Source organism: Eptatretus burgeri, chromosome 2 (assembly GCF_056783735.1).
Source record: "Eptatretus burgeri isolate ZD-2024b chromosome 2, Ebu_testis_v1, whole genome shotgun sequence".
Taxonomy (NCBI): Eukaryota; Metazoa; Chordata; class Myxini; order Myxiniformes; family Myxinidae; genus Eptatretus; species Eptatretus burgeri.
In genome coordinates, this window is record NC_140962.1 from 8,422,694 (window position 1) to 8,443,127 (window position 20,434).

Genomic DNA, 20,434 nt, shown 5'->3' on the forward strand with positions numbered 1-20,434 from the left:
AGAGACACAGTGCAGAGTTATACCAATATAAAACTTCTATGATCTTATCTTAAACTACAACAGGTGCCATCAAAAACACTCTTGAAGAAAGTTAGATAGTTCAGAGAGAGGAGAGAAAGGTTGAGGCATTTGAGACCTTTTATTTACCAGGCGTGGTTGACGGACCTGCACAAACCCTTCCACTAAAGAGGGGAAAGGAGGAAGAAAACTGAGGGTGTCTATGGTGCGTGGTCGTGGGAGGTGCAGTGATCGTCACGGTGATCAACAGGTGATTTGCAGAGAGGAAAATGTAATAGATGTGGATCAGTGGGCCCCGGCAATCACTGATGCCCTTTCATTGCATCCACAGCAGACTAGTCGGAAATAAAGAAACGAACGTGTGAGGAGAAGTGTGTAAGGAAGAAATTTAAATGTACTGCTATACTGTCTAACACTGCGCTTGGTCTGGCGCCTGCTCTTATCGCTCACCCAGTGCTTCACTCTGCTCGCTCTGCCAAGCTCCATTGTCTGCCGACCAGGAATGCATCGTGACCACCAGAACATCAAGAACCAGAATGCACAGAACAAGAATGAACTGCAGCAGTCTCAGAGCAGAACATACAGCGCTTTTATAATCCCCTGGTGGAAGTGGAGTTTGGAAGCAGATCAGGTGGAGTGGTACATGTTTTCCAGTGCCCCCATTGGTGAATGGATGCTTACCATGGCACTGGCCCCACCTATGCGAGAGTCCAGCAGCGGAAATGGCTTCACTCACCCTGAGCTCTTCCACACGGCTGAGCTCCGCAATTAACATGGGGTGGGGTCTTTGGTCACGTGCTTCAGCTGTGAATGTGTGCCAAACACGCAATGGAGGCCATAATTGTGCAGAGCGTCAGCGCTACCACACGATGTCAAATGGAGCATTTCGCAAACTCGCGCCCCAAGTTAGAGGTCCGTACATCTATACCCGAGCATCGGAAATGATGTGCCGTGCTTCCTCGTTCCATGTCAGTCCCAAAAGGCAGTGGCAGTCGTTGATGGTGACTGGTTGAGTGAAGGTAGTGTCAGCATAGTGGTGAGTGTAGTGGTGAGTTTTGCATATTGGTTCAAGGTGGTGGTGATTGTTACCGTGGTTGTGACATCAGTGGCAAATGTAAGCAAGCTTGAGTTGTGGTTTGATGGTGTGTTGATTATATTGAACGAGTCCCGTTGGTGTACAAAATGGTGGAGATGCACTTTACATCAATAACTCAATTTCTCACTACCCTTGTACTGACCTTACACCTCCAAACCCCCAGGAGTATCTTTGACTGTGACTTCCCTCTGCTCCTACCTCTTGTTCATTTGTGTTGTAACAGCCCCTAACAGTGACGACTCCTCCTTCATCTCGGTCTCAGACAACATGCGCAAACTTTTAACCACTAATCCCAATTCCTCCTCATATGGAGTAATTTAAATTGTCACCATGCAACTTGGCTGGGTGTTGGTACCTCTCGCACAAACCATGACACTTCAGAAAAGGACTTCTGTGACTCCATGGGACTGACTCAATCTGTGAATTTTCCAACCCGGATTTCCCCAGATGGCAAATCCTTCCCTTCTGGACTTGGTGATGACTAACTTTCCCACAAATGTCTCCTGCTCTTTCTCCGCCCCAATTGGTTCACCTGATCATGCGCTTGTGAAAGTCGACATCGCAGTGGCTATTCTCAGAGAGCTGCCTCAATGCCAGCGAGTCTGGAATTTCATTAAAACAGATTGGCAGGGACTGCAAGCATCCATCTCTCTTCAAGACTGGTCTCCCATATCTACTGCCCTTGATGTTAACTCAGCCTGGGAATTCTTCCACAAAAACCTACTCTCTCTCATGCACAGATTCATCCCATCTCATCTTCAGTTATCCTACTCTTCTTCCCACCCATGATACACAATCCTGTGGTGAGGCAGTTGCTCTGAAACAAATTACATTATCTTCATGGAGAGCAAATCCGATTGAAGGCAATCTCGCTGCATTCCAAAAAGTCCGCACCAAGTGTGTTTCCACTCTCACGAGAGACAGAAAGCAACATCTATCCAACCTCAAGAATGAATTTTCAAACTTGTCTCCCTCCTCTAAATCCTGATGGTGCCGAGTTAAGTCTGTCTCTGGTGTCTGCTCCCCTTCCATTCTTTCCCTCTCTTCAAATGGCACCTCAGCCGACTCCGCTCGTGAGAAGGCTGAATGCTTCAAGTCTGTGTTTGATTCCAAATCTTGCCTCCCCAACCCCTCACATCCCCAACCACTCACCTTCCCAACCCCTTGGTGCCCATCATTCCCTGTTGTACACAAGTGCTCCTGAACTCTGTCTTTTGCACCTGAGAAGGTGGACAAGGTTCTTTCAACCCTTGATTCTGACTCTGCCACTGGACCAGATGGTATCAGCTCACGTGTCCTAAAAACCTGCTCTGCTGGTCTTGTACATCCACTCTCTGTCCTTTTCACCCTGTCATTTGTGCTCGGTCATCCTCCACCTGCTTGAAAATCTGCCTACGTCACTGCATTACATAAAAAGTGCAAAAATGGATCCTCTTAACTGCACACCTATCAGCTTACTTCCAATTATCAGCAAGGTCATCGAATCCATCATCACAGTTAATATGAAAACCTTCCTTTTCTCCAACAACCTGATCTCAGATCACCAATTTGGTTTCAGGCCAGGTCACTCCACTTTGGACATGCTGCTTCTACTTTCCTAACAATGGATGGAGGCCCTTTATATCATACGTGAGTTCAGGGCTGTCTCTCTGGACACATTTCGTGCTTTTGATACAGTCTGGCATCCTGCCTTGCTCTCCAAACTGTATGCCGATAACATCCAAGGCCAACTGCACAAATGGCTTACTGACTACTTCTACTCTCGTAGCCAACGTGTGGCACGCGACGGGATCCTTTCATCTCCTCTCCCTGTCAAGGTTAGAGTGCCCCAAGGCAGTGTTCTGGGCCCAGTCCTACTGATCTTCATCAATGATCTATCTGACTCTGGAAAATCCTCTTTATCTCTTTGCTGATGACTCCACCCTGTACCGTGACATCTCTCATCCTTCAGACAGGCAGACTGCAGCTTCTTCCCTCTCTTCAGACCTTGAAAAAAAAATTACAACCTCGTCAAACGCTCGCAATATGTATTTCAATCCTGGCAAATGTCACACTCTCACAATCTTATCTCCGAAAGGGCCATCTGGCAAATCCTGCCGCCTCCCATGTAGGCCTACTTTCTTAACAATCCTCTTGAGGAAGTTCAGTCATTCAAACTCCCGAGTCTCCTATCAGCCATTATCTCTCTTCGGCAAACAACATTTCAAAGTTGGCATCTAAAGCCTTCCGCCAATTAGGCATTCTCCGTCGTACGAAGTCCTTCCTTGGCTTACCTGAACTGCTATCCACCTACAAGGCCCTCATCCGCAGCTTGATGGAGTACTGCTCTCTCTTGTGGGCTGGCTGCCCTGCCTCGCATCTTGCTCAGTTTGACGCCATGGAATCCGAGGCCTTTTAGATTATGGGAATCTCCCGCAATGAAGCCGAGTCTATGGATCTATCACTTCGTCATCACAGACAGGTCAGTGGTCTTTTTGTCTTCTACCACCTCCTTTCTGCTCTTCTGTACTTTCTACCACCCCCAGGTTTCTGCAGGGTTCAATCGGTCCACCATTAACCTTCTTTTGGTAAAACTCCCCAAATCCAGGATCACTGCTCACCTCCACTCATCCGTCCCTCTTTTTCCCACCCGTGGAACCAACTTCCACATCCTCTTCAATCTCATTCCTCCCTCGAGGTCTTCAAGACAGTTGTTCACCACCATCTCAGATTGTCCCCAATCCAAAACCATGATGTTTTTCTCCCCCTCGTTAACCCCCACCCAAATCCCTCCATGTTTCCTCTTTGGAGTTTCCTTCTTCATGCATGTGTGTGTTTTGTGTCCTGTTTTCTCCTGTTCCGTCAGAATCCCGTTCACTGTGCGAACTCTTCCACGAGCCTCGACTATGCATATATATGTTTTGTTTCCATCGATTTTAATGCCTGAAGAATGTTCCTCCACATCGTGAATTGAAATTGTAAAATAAATTTCAAGTTTATCTTCTGGAAAACGTTCCTGCTTGTGTTTCCTTGTCGGTTTCATTCGAGAAATAATTATTCGGTCGATCACCTCCCAAAGATTAGTTCGTGTGGCCACATTTCACCGAACAATCTTGCAAATGCATCTGCTTATTGGCTGTTCTTGCAACATGGTCGCAGCGATCGCCTCAGCCTGATGCTCAAAACAGGGTTCACGCTTCTTCTTCATTTTCTTCTTCTTTCTTCAAAGGGTTCTTCTTCTTCTTTTTTCAAAGGCCTCTTCTTCTTTCTTCAAAGGGTTCTTCTTATTTTTTCAAAGGCCTCTTCTTCTTTATTCAAAGGGTTCTTCTTCTTTCTTCAAAGGCTCTTCTTTTCTTCTTTCTTGCCCCGCCAAATACGAAGATGACGTCTGCACTCTATTTAATATAGTGTTCGCAATTGCGGAGTTTAGGGTCTAAAACTCCTCCATATTTGTATGCTGAATAAATCGATGGTCCTTTTATAGCGAAAGCTTGTTGGACGAGTTGTTCGGAAGACGAACCAAAACTGAGGGTCAGCACCTCAAGGAATGGTCAGTGAAAGTGTGACGTGTTTGGGGCGGAAATCGTCAGACGTTTTCGTGACGATAAACCTGTACAGGTGTGTGAATTTTCAGTTTCTATGTGACAATACTTTAGGGAATTTTTATTTTAAAAGATAAAATAAATCTGAGAAAAGCGTCGAATATAAAAAAAGCCGCTTGCATTCCGGGCGGTGTATTGGTAGCGTGATTTGTTTCATCGCGCTTACTTCTCTTCTTTTGAGATACATTTTGACAAAGGTGTTTTATAACAATTAGCATGATAATAAAATTGCTCTATAATTGTAGTTATGAGTTCGTACGGACGATTAAACGAAAAGTAAACAGGTAGTCGTACTCGTGTGGAAGCCCGTGTGGAGGTCCTTGTGGAAGTCCGTGTGGAGGTCCGTGTGGAGGTCCGTGTGGAGGTCCGTGTGGAAGTCCGTGTGGAGATCCGTGTGGAGGTCCGTGTGGAGGTCCGTGTGGAGGTCCGTGTGGAGGTCCGTGTGGAGGTCCGTGTGGAGGCTGCTCGTTATCGAACTTCTTCCTTCGGGCTGGAAAAACCCAAACTGCCCCAACGATAACAAAGCCGAAGAGTTTGAGATTCATTGACGGCAGAGAAAACGAAGCGGCCATGAAGCTCTTAACGCATAACATGTTAACGTCGCACGTTAAAGGTGTCGTGGCTGGTTATCCGCTTCGCATTAAGGTACGAACCGTACGGTCCTTCATGTGTACGTCATCATGTCCCTTTACTCTGTTTCAGAGCCATCGGTGCTGCCAAAGTCGTTCTCTGGTAAATGTTCTATCGTGTGCTTTGCCATTGCCTTCCGAGCGGTAGTTATGGCAGGATTTTGTTCAGGGTGCCGGAGATAGCTCGCCTCCTGTTCGCGAATGACACCGTTGGATCTTTGAACGTCCACCAACTGATGCCGGAAGACTGTACTCCAAGTTTCACGTCCATCCGAGGAAGGGCACACACTGAGATTAATCACCTAACCTGGGAAACACCTGGATGACAGTTTAAAGCTGGGTCGGGATTCGAACCCAGGTTAGACAGCTTGGAGGTGAGTGTGCGTACATTTAAACTGGTCTGCATCTCGAAATTGGGTCCGCATCGAGAACCGCCAAGTTCACGACCACACGAGTCTACCTTGGTGGTCGTATGGCAGCTTAGCTGCCGGGGTAGCTATCATTTCTTGAAGCGCCACTGTGTCGCTGATGCAGTGCCCCTCTACCAGTACACACACTGGAACTGATACTCATTTTGCCGACCCCGGAAGGATGACAGGCTGAGTCAACCCCACCTGGTGTATTAATTCAGCGGCCGACGGGGCTTGAACTCAGACCCTAGGATCCCAAGCCGCCACCCTAACCACTGAGCCAACACCAGGCTACGAGTCCACCTTGAATTAGACACGGAACCAGGCGGCTCAGAAATGCTGCTGTTGGCTCGGGACATGACCATCTCTCACAATCACCATGGAAACGGCCAATGATTATATTATCAGGCAATTGGAGTACCGTAGTCTCATGTTTACATGTAGAACAAGCATTGGCTTCTTGTACTTTGTCTCCGACACCACTGACCCCACACCTTCCATGAAACGGGAAGATGGTGAACATGAATCACAGATTACATAGACAAGCGGCTTCTCTACACCCCCATAGATTAATGCATACCCTTGGAACCCGCAGTACTCGAGATGACTCATAGGTCGTGGTAAGTAGTGGGGGTCGACTTTACGAATCGGTAGCTGTATAATGGAAACGCAAACACCCGACAGTAGTCGGTGGCATTGAATGAAGTGCTGGAGTTTCTGAAGACCTCTCAATTATGATTATCAACTGCTGTGTTCATTGTGTGACCCTCTTGCCTCTTTACCACCAGGCGAAGGAAGTGCAGCTTAATGCTGTTGATTTCAATGCAGAGTTCATCTCCAGAATGATCCCCAAGCTCGAATGGAAGGCACTCCGTGAAGCGGCAGAGAGTGTGAGCTCACTTTCTGATAAGATGCACTCATTTACCGCATTTCAATGACTAGAAACATACACTCCCTACAGGGGTAACAAAAAAAGGGGGGGGGGTTATGTTAGTCTGTGGTAGAACACTTCAAAGACGTCGAGTTTTCCCCCAAATATCGTTCAGTCTACTTTTAAACAACAGTAGCGACTGTTTAAAAAGGTAATCATACGTTGGTTGGAAGTGACCGAATAGTTTGTGGTCATAATGCTTTTGACTTCGAGTATGTGTGCCCCCATGAAACGATAAGCTATTCACGCATCTGAACAGGGATTTTGTCCAAGGCAGAAAACCCCATTGGGGAGGGGGGGAAATGAAGTCACGACAACCTCCGTCGTGTGACCCTTAATCCCCGTGACAAGTTTGATTGAGATTGGATAAGTGATGACCCAGTCTATCACGGTCAGACAGACAGACAGACAGACACCAAATTGCGCATCTTCGTATGACTGTGACATCCGTGCCACACGTAGTTATCAACTTTCGAAGAATTCCGATCCCTTCTCATTTTTTTGCCGTCGAAACCCGTCTCGACGTTGCTCAATGCCATTGGTAGCAATAAGTGACTTTTGTGTCTCGTGCATGTTGACATGAACACGGCATCTTTCTGGCTCACCTTTGTTCCGAATCAAGGTGTTTGCTCACCTTATGAATTTGTGTGAAGCCGCAATTTGTTCGGATCTCACTGCATGTTTTCCCGTTCAGATCGGTCACCTGAACGATCTTCCATTGGAGGTGCCTTCTCAGCACCAGGACGACGAGGAGTTCCTTCAGAAGGTGCACCACGTATTGATGGAGGTTTGACCAGCACACTTCAACATGGAATTCCATTGTGTCCTCAAGTTGTGTGGGATTGCTCACTTGTGTCCTCGTCTCGCCGTGCTCCTCATTAAAACCACGTCGCCGTGTCGTTGAATAGGTGGAAGTGGAAGAGGGCGTGCTGCAGTGCCCCGAGTCGGGCCACGAGTTCCCCATCTCCAAGGGGATTCCCAACATGTTGCTCAACGACGATGACGTGTGATCTTGAGCAGTTTGAAATCCTCACCTGTTGTTTCTTGTTCACCTGTGTTCTGGCTTCTCGTAGTGCGTTGGCGCCCTAATTCCCGAGCTCAACGTCCCGTTGGTTGTATCATACGCACTTCAAGTATAACTGGCTGATATTTACAGTGCTGTTGACCTTTATATATACTGTATGTACAGTACATGCTAACTTGATTTGTGTTATTTGTGCTTTTTGCATTTTTGTATTGTTCTGTTCTGATGATGTAATAAATAAAGCTTTTTTTTTTCCATTACGCTTGATCTTCCTCGTTATTTTAGCTCTCCTGTTCGAAGAACAGAGAGCTATCGCGATACCCCTGGCGTGAGCGTCAGCGTGAGCGTGAAAATGTTAAATTTTTTGTATTATGGAAAAACTCCTCGACGGATTTCGACAAAACTTGGTGGGGGGGTTCGGTATGGTCCAAGGATCATGCCATTAGATTTTGGACTTGGTCCCCCCCCCCCCAAATTTTTTTTTAGAGAATTATTATTATTTTTTTTTGCATTTCTACATGTTTTAAGTGAGTTCCAACCCCCCTAAAAAAAGTGTTAGAGAAAAAATTTTTTTTTTGCATTTCTACCCACCCCCCCCCGCCAAAAAAAATTGGTCGAGAAAAAAAAAATTTTGCAACTTTTTTTTCAACAAAATTAGGATTTTTTTTTTTTTTTTTGCATTTCTACATGTTTTAAGTGATTTCCAACCCCCCCACTCCCCCAAAAAAATGGAGAAAAGAACTATAACTCTCTCAGCACTGTTGACATCATATTTAATGAATAAGATACAATGTTCACTTGAGCGACCCAGCAGTATTGGCGGCGGAGGTTTTGCACTCTCCCGAGTGCTCCCCCTCCAGTTTCGTTTCGAATGTTTTTATCTACCACACTTTTTTTATACGCCCGATATATATATATATATATATATATATATATATATATATATATATATATATATATATATATATATATATATATATATATATATATATATATATCGGGGCGTATTATGTGATACCGGTCGTCCGTCTGTCTGTCTGTCTGTCTGTCTGTCTGTCCGTCCGTTCCTGTCCGCACTCTAACTCCCAAAGTTTTCAACTTTCACGTTTCATATTTGGTACATAGGTACAGACTGTGGAGACGGTGTGTCATGACATACGTTCGTCATCTAAAGTGGTTGCCATGGCAACCAGGATGCTGTTTTCCATGTAGTAGCACAATTCTGTAATACCTTCTTGTTAGGGCGTATATTGTGCTCACTTGCGCTCTTGTTACTGATTACAATATACATATATTGCTTTATAATTATACTTCACTGCAATGCTTCATAAAAAAATGTTAATTATTAGACTTCTTTTAAAAACGATAAATGTATAAACAAGCGAGCATTGGGTGGCTTTGAAACCAACTCTGGTTATGCCTCCGCACCAAGGGTGCCGGGTTGTCCGTTCGTCCGTCCGGATTTTCATCTACGTGATAACTCAAGAAGCGAATTGTAGAATTTCATCAAACTTGGTAAAAAAAAGGTAAAGTAAGACAGGGCAATTAAGTGATTAGATTTTGGGTCAGATGTGATAAAGGTCAAGGTCAAACTGAAATGTTACTGTTCACGCCCTAACTCAAATATTGGACAGAATTTCGTCAAACTTGGTACAAAGGTAAAGTAAGACAGGGCAATTAAGTGATTAGATTTTGGGCCAGATGTGATAACGGTCAAAGGTCAAGGTCAAACTCTGTAATGTTACTGTTTACACCCTAACTCAAGAAATATTGGACAGAATTTCATCAAACTTGGTAAAAAGGTAACGTGAAACAGGGCAATTAAGTTTAGATTTTGGGCCAGATGTGAAAAGGTCAAGGGTCAAAGGTCAAGGTCAAACTCTGAAATTTTACTGTTTACGCCCTAACTCAAGAAATATTGGACAGAATTTCATCAAACTTGGTAATGAGGTAAAGTTAGACAGGGCAATTAAGTGATTAGATTTTGGGACAGATGGGTCTAAGGTCAAGGTCAAACTCTGAAATGTTACTGTTTACACCCTAACTCGAGAAATATTGGACAGAATTTCATCAAACTTGGTAAAGAGGTAAAGTTAGACAGGGCAAATACGTGATTAGATTTTGGGCCAGATGTGATAAAGGTCAAGGGGCAAAGGTCAAACTCTGAAATTTTACTGTTTACACCCTCACTCAAGAAATATTGGACAGAATTTCATCAAACTTGGTAAAAAGATAAAGTAAGACAGGGCAATTAAGTGATTAGATTTTGGGCCAAATGTAATAAAGGTCAAGGGTCAAAGGTCAAGGTCAAACTGAAATTTTACTGTTTACACCCCAACTCAAGAAATATTGCACAGAATTTCATCAAACTTGGTACAAAGATAAAGTAAGACAGGGCAATGAAGTGATTATATTTTGGGCTAGATGTGATAAAGGTCGAGGTCAAAGGTCAAAGTCAAACTCTGAAATTTTACTGTTTACACCCTCAGGCCTAAGTCACATTTGCCACGGTGGCCGTGGGGTGTACAAAATCTACGGCCACTAGCAATTATAGGGCGGCCGCAGTATTTCCACGGTCACACAATGTAGCAGTCACATATGTTTTTATTTTTCGGGTAGCCGCACGGCGTATTTATAAATTGTGGAGACTGAAAACGTGGGGGTGCCGTACGGTCTTTGATTTGATGTCACACGGTGACCTTAGGGCGTTCCTGCAGCGGCCATATAATTTTCAAGGCAGACGCAAGTTGCCCGCAAGTCGACCGCAGGGGGACCACAGGGGGGCCCGAAGGCGAACGTGCGGCAAGACGGACGATAACGAGTGTTTTTTTTTTTTACCAGTTCTTTTGTATGGGCTTGTCGAATTGCTACGGCGAACGTAGAAATGAAAAAAGTTATAACTCCGCGCTATAATTCCACGGCGACCCCTACGGCCTGTAAAATATAGCCAAACGGCGTAGGGCCGCCCTGAGGCCACCGCAGAAACTCTGCGGCCACCGCAGAAACTGCGGCCGCCGCACGTTTCTGTCAATTCAGAGGGCGTACGGCTGCCGTATCCTCGCCGTAGAGCAAATGTGACTTAGGCCTAACTCAAGAAATATCGGACAGAATTTCATCAAACTTGGGAAAAAGGTAAAGTAAGACAGGGCAATTAAGTGATTACATTTTGGTACAAATGTGATAAAGGTCAAGGGTCAAAGGTCAAGGTCAAACTGAAATTTTACTGTTTACACCCCAACTCAAGAAATATTGGACAGAATTTCATCAAACTTGGTAAAAAGGTAAAGTTAGACAGAACAATTAACTGATTAGATTTTGGCCCAGGTACGATAAAAGTCAAGGGTCAAATATGTCAATACTCAAGTGTTTGTGCGGGAGAGCGGAGGCATACCCGTCGACCTCGCGCAGTCGAATTACTCTCGTTAAGCATTAAATGAAGCGACAAGCATTCAAATCCGCTTGTTCGTTACGAGGGTTAACGGTGGCCATGACCTAAAACAACAGCAAATGATGCGAGAGGAGGAGGAAATGGACAAAACGCCTCCTGGCGAGTTCCGAGCAAACAGCAGGTACAGCAGGCACGGCCGAGCTCGGATAGAGCAGCCGCGCAAGGCCCCGATAGGCCTCGCTCGTTGTCCGTCTTCTTGCACGATTAGTGCGGACACACCGACTCACGGAGCACAAAGGTCGTGGCCCTTCCCGTCGTGTTCGCTGCCCCATGGCGGAGCAGGTGAGCTTTGCTCGTCCGATCGGCGGCTTTCCCCGTCTCGGGAACAAACCGCTCTTTTACTCGCTGACTCTTCTCCCTTTAACCGTTTTAGATGCTTTCCGAGATCACCGAGGGTTGCCGCCTGCCGGTGCTTCGCAGGAACCAGCAGAACGAGGAGGAATGGCGTAAGTTGTTACGTGCCGTGGCCTAAGTGCGGGGACGCGGGAACGTGTACCGGTCTAGGATAGATTCTCCGTCGGGGAGGCGCGGCGCGGCCTGCCGCCCGTCCGCCGGTGTCTCGTCCGCCTGCGCTCCAAGCCCGCTTCCCGGGACGTCGTGCTTCTCCATTGTCGGCGATTCATCTGTGTGTTCAGTCCGAACCGTCGTGTCTCGTGAACCCGAACAGTCCCTGGAACGTCCCGTGCTCTGTCTGCAAGTTCTGTGCTTCACGAAGTTCGAAGTTCGAACCCTCTTGTTGTATTAGGAAGTTTTGTGCTTCACGAAGTTCGAAGTTCGAACACCCTTGTTGTATTAGGAAGTTTTGTGCTTCATCAAGTTCGAAGAACACCCTTGTTGTATTTGGAAGTTTTGTGCTTCACGAAGTTCGAAGAACACCCTTGTTGTATTAGGAAGTTTTGTGCTTCACGAAGTTCGAAGAACCCTCTTGTTGTATTAGGAAGTTTTGTGCTTCACGAAGTTCGAAGAACACCCTTGTTGTATTAGGAAGTTTTGTGCTTCATCAAGTTCGAAGAACACCCTTGTTGTATTTGGAAGTTTTGTGCTTCACGAAGTTCGAAGAACCCTCTTGTTGTATTAGGAAGTTTTGTGCTTCACGAAGTTCGAAGAACACCCTTGTTGTATTAGGAAGTTTTGTGCTTCACGAAGTTCGAAGTTCGAACACTCTTGTTGTATTAGGAAGTTTTGTGCTTCACGAAGTTCGAAGTTCGAACACTCTTGTTGTATTAGGAAGTTTTGTGCTTCATCAAGTTCGAAGAACACTCTTGTTGTATTAGGAAGTTTTGTGCTTCACGAAGTTCGAAGAACACCCTTGTTGTATTAGGAAGTTTTGTGCTTCATCAAGTTCGAAGAACACTCTTGTTGTATTAGGAAGTTTTGTGCTTCACGAAGTTCGAACACTCTTGTATTAAGAAGCTTTGTGCTTCACGAAGTTTGAAGAACCCTCTTGTTGTATTAGGAAGTTTTGTGCTTCACCAAGCTCGAAGAACCCTCTTGTTGTATTAGGAAGCTTTGTGCTTCACGAAGTTTGAAGAACACCCTTGTTGTATTAGGAAGTTTTGTGCTTCATCAAGTTCGAAGAACACTCTTGTTGTATTAGGAAGCTTTGTGCTTCACGAAGTTTGAAGAACACCCTTGTTGTATTAGGAAGTTTTGTGCTTCATCAAGTTCGAAGAACACTCTTGTTGTATTAGGAAGCTTTGTGCTTCACGAAGTTTGAAGAACACCCTTGTTGTATTAGGAAGTTTTGTGCTTCACGAAGTTCGAAGAACCCTCTTGTTGTATTAGGAAGTTTTGTGCTTCACGAAGTTCGAAGAACACCCTTGTTGTATTAGGAAGTTTTGTGCTTCATCAAGTTCGAAGAACACTCTTGTTGTATTAGGAAGTTTTGTGCTTCACGAAGTTCGAAGAACACCCTTGTTGTATTAGGAAGTTTTGTGCTTCATCAAGTTCGAAGAACACCCTTGTTGTATTTGGAAGTTTTGTGCTTCACGAAGTTCGAAGAACCCTCTTGTTGTATTAGGAAGTTTTGTGCTTCACGAAGTTCGAAGAACACCCTTGTTGTATTAGGAAGTTTTGTGCTTCATCAAGTTCGAAGAACACTCTTGTTGTATTAGGAAGTTTTGTGCTTCACGAAGTTCGAACACTCTTGTATTAAGAAGCTTTGTGCTTCACGAAGTTCGAAGAACACCCTTGTTGTATTAGGAAGTTTTGTGCTTCATCAAGTTCGAAGAACACCCTTGTTGTATTTGGAAGTTTTGTGCTTCACGAAGTTCGAAGAACACCCTTGTTGTATTAGGAAGTTTTGTGCTTCACGAAGTTCGAAGAACCCTCTTGTTGTATTAGGAAGTTTTGTGCTTCACGAAGTTCGAAGAACACCCTTGTTGTATTAGGAAGTTTTGTGCTTCATCAAGTTCGAAGAACACCCTTGTTGTATTTGGAAGTTTTGTGCTTCACGAAGTTCGAAGAACCCTCTTGTTGTATTAGGAAGTTTTGTGCTTCACGAAGTTCGAAGAACACCCTTGTTGTATTAGGAAGTTTTGTGCTTCACGAAGTTCGAAGTTCGAACACTCTTGTTGTATTAGGAAGTTTTGTGCTTCATCAAGTTCGAAGAACACTCTTGTTGTATTAGGAAGTTTTGTGCTTCACGAAGTTCGAAGAACACCCTTGTTGTATTAGGAAGTTTTGTGCTTCATCAAGTTCGAAGAACACTCTTGTTGTATTAGGAAGTTTTGTGCTTCACGAAGTTCGAACACTCTTGTATTAAGAAGCTTTGTGCTTCACGAAGTTTGAAGAACCCTCTTGTTGTATTAGGAAGTTTTGTGCTTCACCAAGCTCGAAGAACCCTCTTGTTGTATTAGGAAGCTTTGTGCTTCACGAAGTTTGAAGAACACCCTTGTTGTATTAGGAAGTTTTGTGCTTCATCAAGTTCGAAGAACACTCTTGTTGTATTAGGAAGCTTTGTGCTTCACGAAGTTTGAAGAACACCCTTGTTGTATTAGGAAGTTTTGTGCTTCACGAAGTTCGAAGAACCCTCTTGTTGTATTAGGAAGTTTTGTGCTTCACGAAGTTCGAAGAACACCCTTGTTGTATTAGGAAGTTTTGTGCTTCATCAAGTTCGAAGAACACTCTTGTTGTATTAGGAAGTTTTGTGCTTCACGAAGTTCGAAGAACACCCTTGTTGTATTAGGAAGTTTTGTGCTTCATCAAGTTCGAAGAACACTCTTGTTGTATTAGGAAGCTTTGTGCTTCACGAAGTTCGAAGAACCCTCTTGTTGTATTAGGAAGTTTTGTGCTTCACGAAGTTCGAAGAACACCCTTGTTGTATTAGGAAGTTTTGTGCTTCACGAAGTTCGAAGTTCGAACACTCTTGTTGTATTAGGAAGTTTTGTGCTTCACGAAGTTCGAAGTTCGAACACTCTTGTTGTATTAGGAAGTTTTGTGCTTCATCAAGTTCGAAGAACACTCTTGTTGTATTAGGAAGTTTTGTGCTTCACGAAGTTCGAAGAACACCCTTGTTGTATTAGGAAGTTTTGTGCTTCATCAAGTTCGAAGAACACTCTTGTTGTATTAGGAAGTTTTGTGCTTCACGAAGTTCGAACACTCTTGTATTAAGAAGCTTTGTGCTTCACGAAGTTTGAAGAACCCTCTTGTTGTATTAGGAAGTTTTGTGCTTCACCAAGCTCGAAGAACCCTCTTGTTGTATTAGGAAGCTTTGTGCTTCACGAAGTTTGAAGAACACCCTTGTTGTATTAGGAAGTTTTGTGCTTCATCAAGTTCGAAGAACACTCTTGTTGTATTAGGAAGCTTTGTGCTTCACGAAGTTTGAAGAACACCCTTGTTGTATTAGGAAGTTTTGTGCTTCACGAAGTTCGAAGAACCCTCTTGTTGTATTAGGAAGTTTTGTGCTTCACGAAGTTCGAAGAACACCCTTGTTGTATTAGGAAGTTTTGTGCTTCATCAAGTTCGAAGAACACTCTTGTTGTATTAGGAAGTTTTGTGCTTCACGAAGTTCGAAGAACACCCTTGTTGTATTAGGAAGTTTTGTGCTTCATCAAGTTCGAAGAACACCCTTGTTGTATTTGGAAGTTTTGTGCTTCACGAAGTTCGAAGAACCCTCTTGTTGTATTAGGAAGTTTTGTGCTTCACGAAGTTCGAAGAACACCCTTGTTGTATTAGGAAGTTTTGTGCTTCATCAAGTTCGAAGAACACTCTTGTTGTATTAGGAAGCTTTGTGCTTCACGAAGTTTGAAGAACACTCTTGTTCTATTAGGAAGCTTTGTGCTTCACGAAGTTTGAAGAACCCTCTTGTTGTATTAGGAAGTTTTGTGCTTCACCAAGCTCGAAGAACCCTCTTGTTGTATTAGGAAGCTTTGTGCTTCACGAAGTTTGAAGAACACTCTTGTTGTATTTGGAAGTTTTGTGTTTCACGAAGTTCAAAGAACACTCTTGTTGTCTGAGGAAGCTTTGTGCGTCACTAAGTTCGAAGAACACTCTTGTTGTATGAGGAAGCTTTGTGCTTCACGAAGTTCGAAGAACCCTCTTGTTGTATTAGGAAGCTTTGTGCTTCACGAAGTTTGAAGAACACTCTTGTTGTATTTGGAAGTTTTGTGCTTCACGAAGGTCGAAGTTCAAATCCTCTTGGTGTATTAGGAAGTTTTGTGCTTCACGAAGTTCGAAGAATCCTCTTGTTGTATTAGGAAGTTTTGTGCTTCACGAAGTTCGAAGAATCCTCTTGTTGTATTAGGAAGTTTTGTGCTTCACGAAGTTCGAAGAATCGTCTTGTTGTATTAGGAAGTTTTGTGCTTCACGAAGTTCGAAGAATCCTCTTGTTGTATTATGAAGTTTTGTGCTTCACGAAGTTCGAAGTTCGAAGAATCCTCTTGTTGTATTAGGAAGTTTTGTGCTTCACGAAGTTCAAAGAATCCTCTTGTTGTATTGGAAAGTTTTGTGCTTCAGGAAGTTCGAAGAATCCTCTTGTTGTATTTGGAAGTTTTGTGCTTCACGAAGTTCGAAGTTTGAAGAACACTCTTGTTGTATTAAGGCGCTGTCACACCGTGACGATTTAGCCAGCTTATGCCGACCTATGAAAAATGTGTCTAAAACGCTGGCATACGTTGAATACGGTATGGGTAAGTTTTGGATACGCTCGGAGCACGCTGAAAAACAATGAAGTACGCTGTCATATTCCGTGGTACGTCTCGTACGTCGTGAAATTTCAAGCATGCTGAAAATTTTACAACTTACTCGACGTATGGCTCAAGTTCTCGGCACGCTCCGCGATCGTTGACACACGTCGGACACACGTTACTTGTAAGTTACTCATAAGTCGAAACACGTCGAGGTAATGTTTAGCATACCCGAAACTTAATTTTTAGCCTATGAGTAATGTGCTTTCAACCTATGAGTGGCGTGCTTTGAACCTATGAGTAGCGTGCTTTGAACCTATGTGTAACGTATCTGAAACGCACATTGTCGTATGTAGACGAATTTGATTGACGTCTTGCGGAAGACCACAGGACTTACTGAACGTGTTTCTAACTTACATCTACCGTATAATGACGATTTGGCAGCGTTTAGGGGAATTGGTATATACAAATGGGGTTCACAAGAGGAACCCGTCAGTGTTCCAGACTCCATGTTGAGTAGATGTCAATGTCAGTAGCTTCAGTAGTAGTTGTATTCGGTGAGCATGTCAGTAGTAGTAGTAGTAGGTGCGCGTGATGGGGAGGGTGTGGGTGATGATGAATCCTCGTTGTGTCCACGAATAGGAGACTACTTTGCACCATTGTTCGATGTTCTTTCGGCTAATTTTTTTTTCTCATTCCCACGATGAACTATTTTTTTTGTTTCAGTTTTTAAAGTATTCAAAACGACTTGGACAAATGCATAATGTACTAGTAATGAACACAGAACGCTTCGATAACTTATCGATAAGTTATACCAACGATTGATTAGCGTGTTTTCGGCGTCCACAACCTTTGCCCAACGATAGTCTAACGTATGCATAGCGTGGCAGCGTATCGTCGATGATTACGTGAGGTTTTCTATTCATGGGCTGCAACTTCACTTTTAATAAATGGCTGTCACTCGCCTATTGTTTTTGGACGCTGGTGCTCGGCAATTGAAATCGTTTCCATTGAACGAGCTCAATCGCTTCCACAGCACTGCAGTCACGGCACCAACAGCAGCAGGCTCAGTGCCAGCCTCATGCCAGGCTCAAGCGGATCCCTGTAGAAGGTGTACTGCTTGGTTATCCTTGGACCCACTCTGGCTAGCAGCTCGTCGAACATCGCTGGGGGCATTCGCAGGAAGTTGATGAAGGATGCATGGTCCTCGTTCTGGAGTTCCACTATGAGCTGGTCATATATGCCGTAATGGCGTCACCTCCCGATCCATGGTCTGACCCAGTTCCTTCTCCTCCATTCACGTCTTCTTCTCCCGGCTGTATTGGTACTCCACTGGTGCAGTCAACTCGATGAGGTCATGTTGATGTTGGAGGACAGGTAGGTATTGTCGTCTCACCCTTGCCGTATCCTCCATCTCTCGGAATTACATGGACATGTACTCACCACGAAGTCTTTAAAAAAAGATGGGTTCCTCCTGCGAAGCCCCTTTTCATATACCAATTCCCCTAATCACTGCTAATACGCCATTATACGGTATCTGTAAGTTAGAAACGCGTTCAGTACGTTCTGTGGTCGTCCTGAAGACGTCAAATACGTCTACATACGTATTTGTGCGTAGGACATGCTTTACAAATAATTCCCAAGCACGTTACTCATAGGTTATAAATAAGTCACGGGTACCCTAAACATTACTTTGACGTGTTTCGACGTATGAGGAACTTTCAAGTAACGTGTTGCGAAGTGTGAACAACGTTCGTGTAGCGTGCTTTCAAAACGTTTCTCATAGGTTAGAAATAAGTTTCGGGTCCGCTAAACATTACCTCTGCGTGTTTTGACTTATGAGTAATTTACAAGTAACGTGTGTCAACAATCGCATAACGTGCCTACAACTTATGGCCAGCGTAGCGGAATGTGTGAGTCATACGCCGGCATACGTCGTAAAATTTCAAGCATGCAAAAATTTGAGGACAACCCAAAAGTACAATGTTTAAAGCCAGCGTACTACAACTTATGGCAGTATTTTTCAACGTGCTCTTAACGTATACAAAACGTACCCATAACGTATTCGACGTGTGCCAGCGTTTTGGACAAACTTTTTCATAAATCGGCATACGCTGGCTAAATCGTCAAGGTGTGACAGCGGCTTTAGGAAGTTTTGTGCTTCACGAAGTTTGAAGTTCGAAGAACACTCTTGTTGTATTAGGAAGTTTTGTGCTTCACGAAGTTTGAAGTTCGAAGAACACTCTTGTTGTATTAGGAAGTTTTGTGCTTCATGAAGTTCGAAGAACAATCTTGTTGTATTTGGAAGTTTTGTGCTTCACAAAGGTCGAAGTTCAAATACTCTTATTGTATTAGGAAGTTTTGTGTTTCACGAAGTCAGAACACTCTTGTTGTTTTAGGAAGTTTTGTGCTTCACGAAGTTTGAAGTTCGAAGAACACTCTTGTTGTATTAGGAAGTTTTGTGCTTCACGAAGTTTGAAGTTCGAAGAACACTTGTTGTATTATGAAGTTTTGTGCTTCATGAAGTTCGAAGAACAATCTTGTTGTATTTGGAAGTTTTGTGCTTCACAAAGGTCGAAGTTCAAACACTCTTGTTGTATTAGGAAGTTTTGTGCTTCACTAAGTTCGAAGAACACTCTTGTTGTATTAGGAAGTTTTGTGCGTCACTAAGTTCGCAGAACACTTGTTGTATTAGGGGGCTTTGTGCTTCTCGAAGTTCGAACACTCTTGTTGTATTAGGAAGTTTTGTGTTTCACGAAGCTCGAAGTTCGAATACTCTTTTTGTATTAGGAAGTTTAGTGTTTCACGAAGTTAGAACACTCTTGTTGTATTAGGAAGTTTTGTGCGTCACTAAGTTCGCAGAACACTTCTTGTATTAGAGGGCTTTGTGCTTCTCGAAGTTCGAACACTCTTGTTGTATTAGGAAGTTTTGTGCTTCACCAAGTTCGAAGTTCGAAGAACACTTGTTGTATTCGGAAGTTTTGTGCTTCTCGAAGGTCGAAGTTCAAACACTCTTGTTGTATTAGGAAGTTTTGTGCTTCACGAAGTTCGAAGTTTGAACACTTGTTGTATTAGGAAGTTTTGTGTGCACAGTTCTCTTGGGAAGTCCTTTCAAAGTTTTTCCACTCAAGTTGAATAGTTCAACTAATATCACTAACTTTTAACTAACTTGCATTGAGTTGAATTGTGTGAATCAAATTTTGAATTGGAGTTTGATTCCAACTGTGTTTAAGACGATTTAACTGTGGTTAACTCTTTCTCTTACCTTTTCTCTATTTTCCAGCTTTGGCTGAGGTGTTGGGGATCAAGGAACAGAATGGGCGCAAGCAGTACTACGTACATTATGTAGATTGTGAGTGCAGCCAGGTGTACTATCTCCCCTTGAGTCGGTGTGGCGCCACCTTGTGTCTACTTCGTAAACTTATTACTCTAACAGCCCCATCCATTGCCATCTTCTTTTGGGGTCATCCAGGGAAACGTTTATTTGCCCCAAGTCTTTCACGAACTGGCTGGCCAGGCCTGACGTATGACTGAAGGTGGCAGGAATTTTTGAATTTAACCAGTGTCGATGATGAGCGGCCTACCTTTTTTGCCGAAGACTTTTAACATCCACCAATGACGAGTACCGGCACACAGCTCCTCCATCGTAACATGTCTCCGATGGACGGAGACATTTAATTGTCACCCTGCATACGAAACACCAGGTGACGGTTTGGAGCTGGGCTGAGATTCCCACCCAAGGTATTCACAGCCATCTCTGAGCTCGACAGAGGTGTGTGTGCGCATCCCTCGAGGGACTATCCTGCTGACCCACGTTTTTGTTTTTTTTCTTCTTAAATGTTATGAATAAATGGGGTTCATCGTGCTACATTTACCACAATTAGGGGCCATCTATATATTATGTCTGCAAAAAATGGCAGTAATTCTTTCATCACCCTTCCCCTTGCCCCCAACCTCGTCTCGATTGCCATTTTTTAAATAACTCATAAGTGACTTCTTATTGGGTAGCTTGGTTCACATTTTATCTTTTTTTAGGTTCTGACAGTTGGCTGTGTAAAGATGAGCACTCACTTGCAACTTTATTTTATCCAGATAAATGTTGACTGACTGAAGGACCAGGGAATCGAACATTTCAAAACCACATTTTGAGTTAATGCCGTCACAGATATGC

At 43.8% G+C, this 20,434-nt stretch overlaps 2 protein-coding genes across 14 annotated transcripts in view; both read left to right on the plus strand.

Moving 5' to 3' along the window:
• The first annotated feature begins 5,041 nt into the window (after positions 1–5,041).
• TRMT112 (tRNA methyltransferase activator subunit 11-2) lies at positions 5,042–7,950 on the plus strand. The gene is made up of 4 exons (XM_085862197.1): positions 5,042–5,340; positions 6,523–6,624; positions 7,360–7,452; positions 7,574–7,950. The coding sequence occupies exons 1-4, from the start codon at positions 5,266–5,268 to the stop codon at positions 7,673–7,675; spliced, it is 372 nt and encodes a 123-aa protein (XP_085718323.1). The 5' UTR covers positions 5,042–5,265; the 3' UTR covers positions 7,676–7,950.
• Positions 7,951–11,091: 3,141 nt separating this feature from the next.
• The window catches only part of KAT5 (lysine acetyltransferase 5), a 90,605-nt gene continuing 81,262 nt past the window's right edge, over positions 11,092–20,434 (plus strand). For 6 of the 13 annotated variants that reach the window (XM_085862219.1, XM_085862245.1, XM_085862240.1 and 3 more), the window contains exons 1-3: positions 11,096–11,419; positions 11,511–11,583; positions 19,547–19,615. In XM_085862219.1, coding sequence (XP_085718345.1) covers positions 11,408–11,419; positions 11,511–11,583; positions 19,547–19,615 — 154 coding nt within the window. In that variant the 5' untranslated portion in view covers positions 11,096–11,407. Of the gene's footprint in view, positions 11,420–11,510; positions 11,584–19,546; positions 19,616–20,434 lie in introns of those variants that run through there. The other 7 variants (XM_085862277.1, XM_085862267.1, XM_085862246.1 and 4 more) reach the window with 5 other exon arrangements.

Excerpts from the sequence above, each read along its gene's own strand:
- TRMT112 (XM_085862197.1), top strand. The coding sequence starts at position 5,266 with ATGAAGCTCTTAACGCATAACATGTTAACGTCGCACGTTAAAGGTGTC. Across the intron at positions 6,625-7,359 it reads TCCGTGAAGCGGCAGAGAGT|ATCGGTCACCTGAACGATCT; the intron begins GTGAGCTCACTT and ends TTTCCCGTTCAG. Across the intron at positions 7,453-7,573 it reads TGCACCACGTATTGATGGAG|GTGGAAGTGGAAGAGGGCGT; the intron begins GTTTGACCAGCA and ends GTCGTTGAATAG.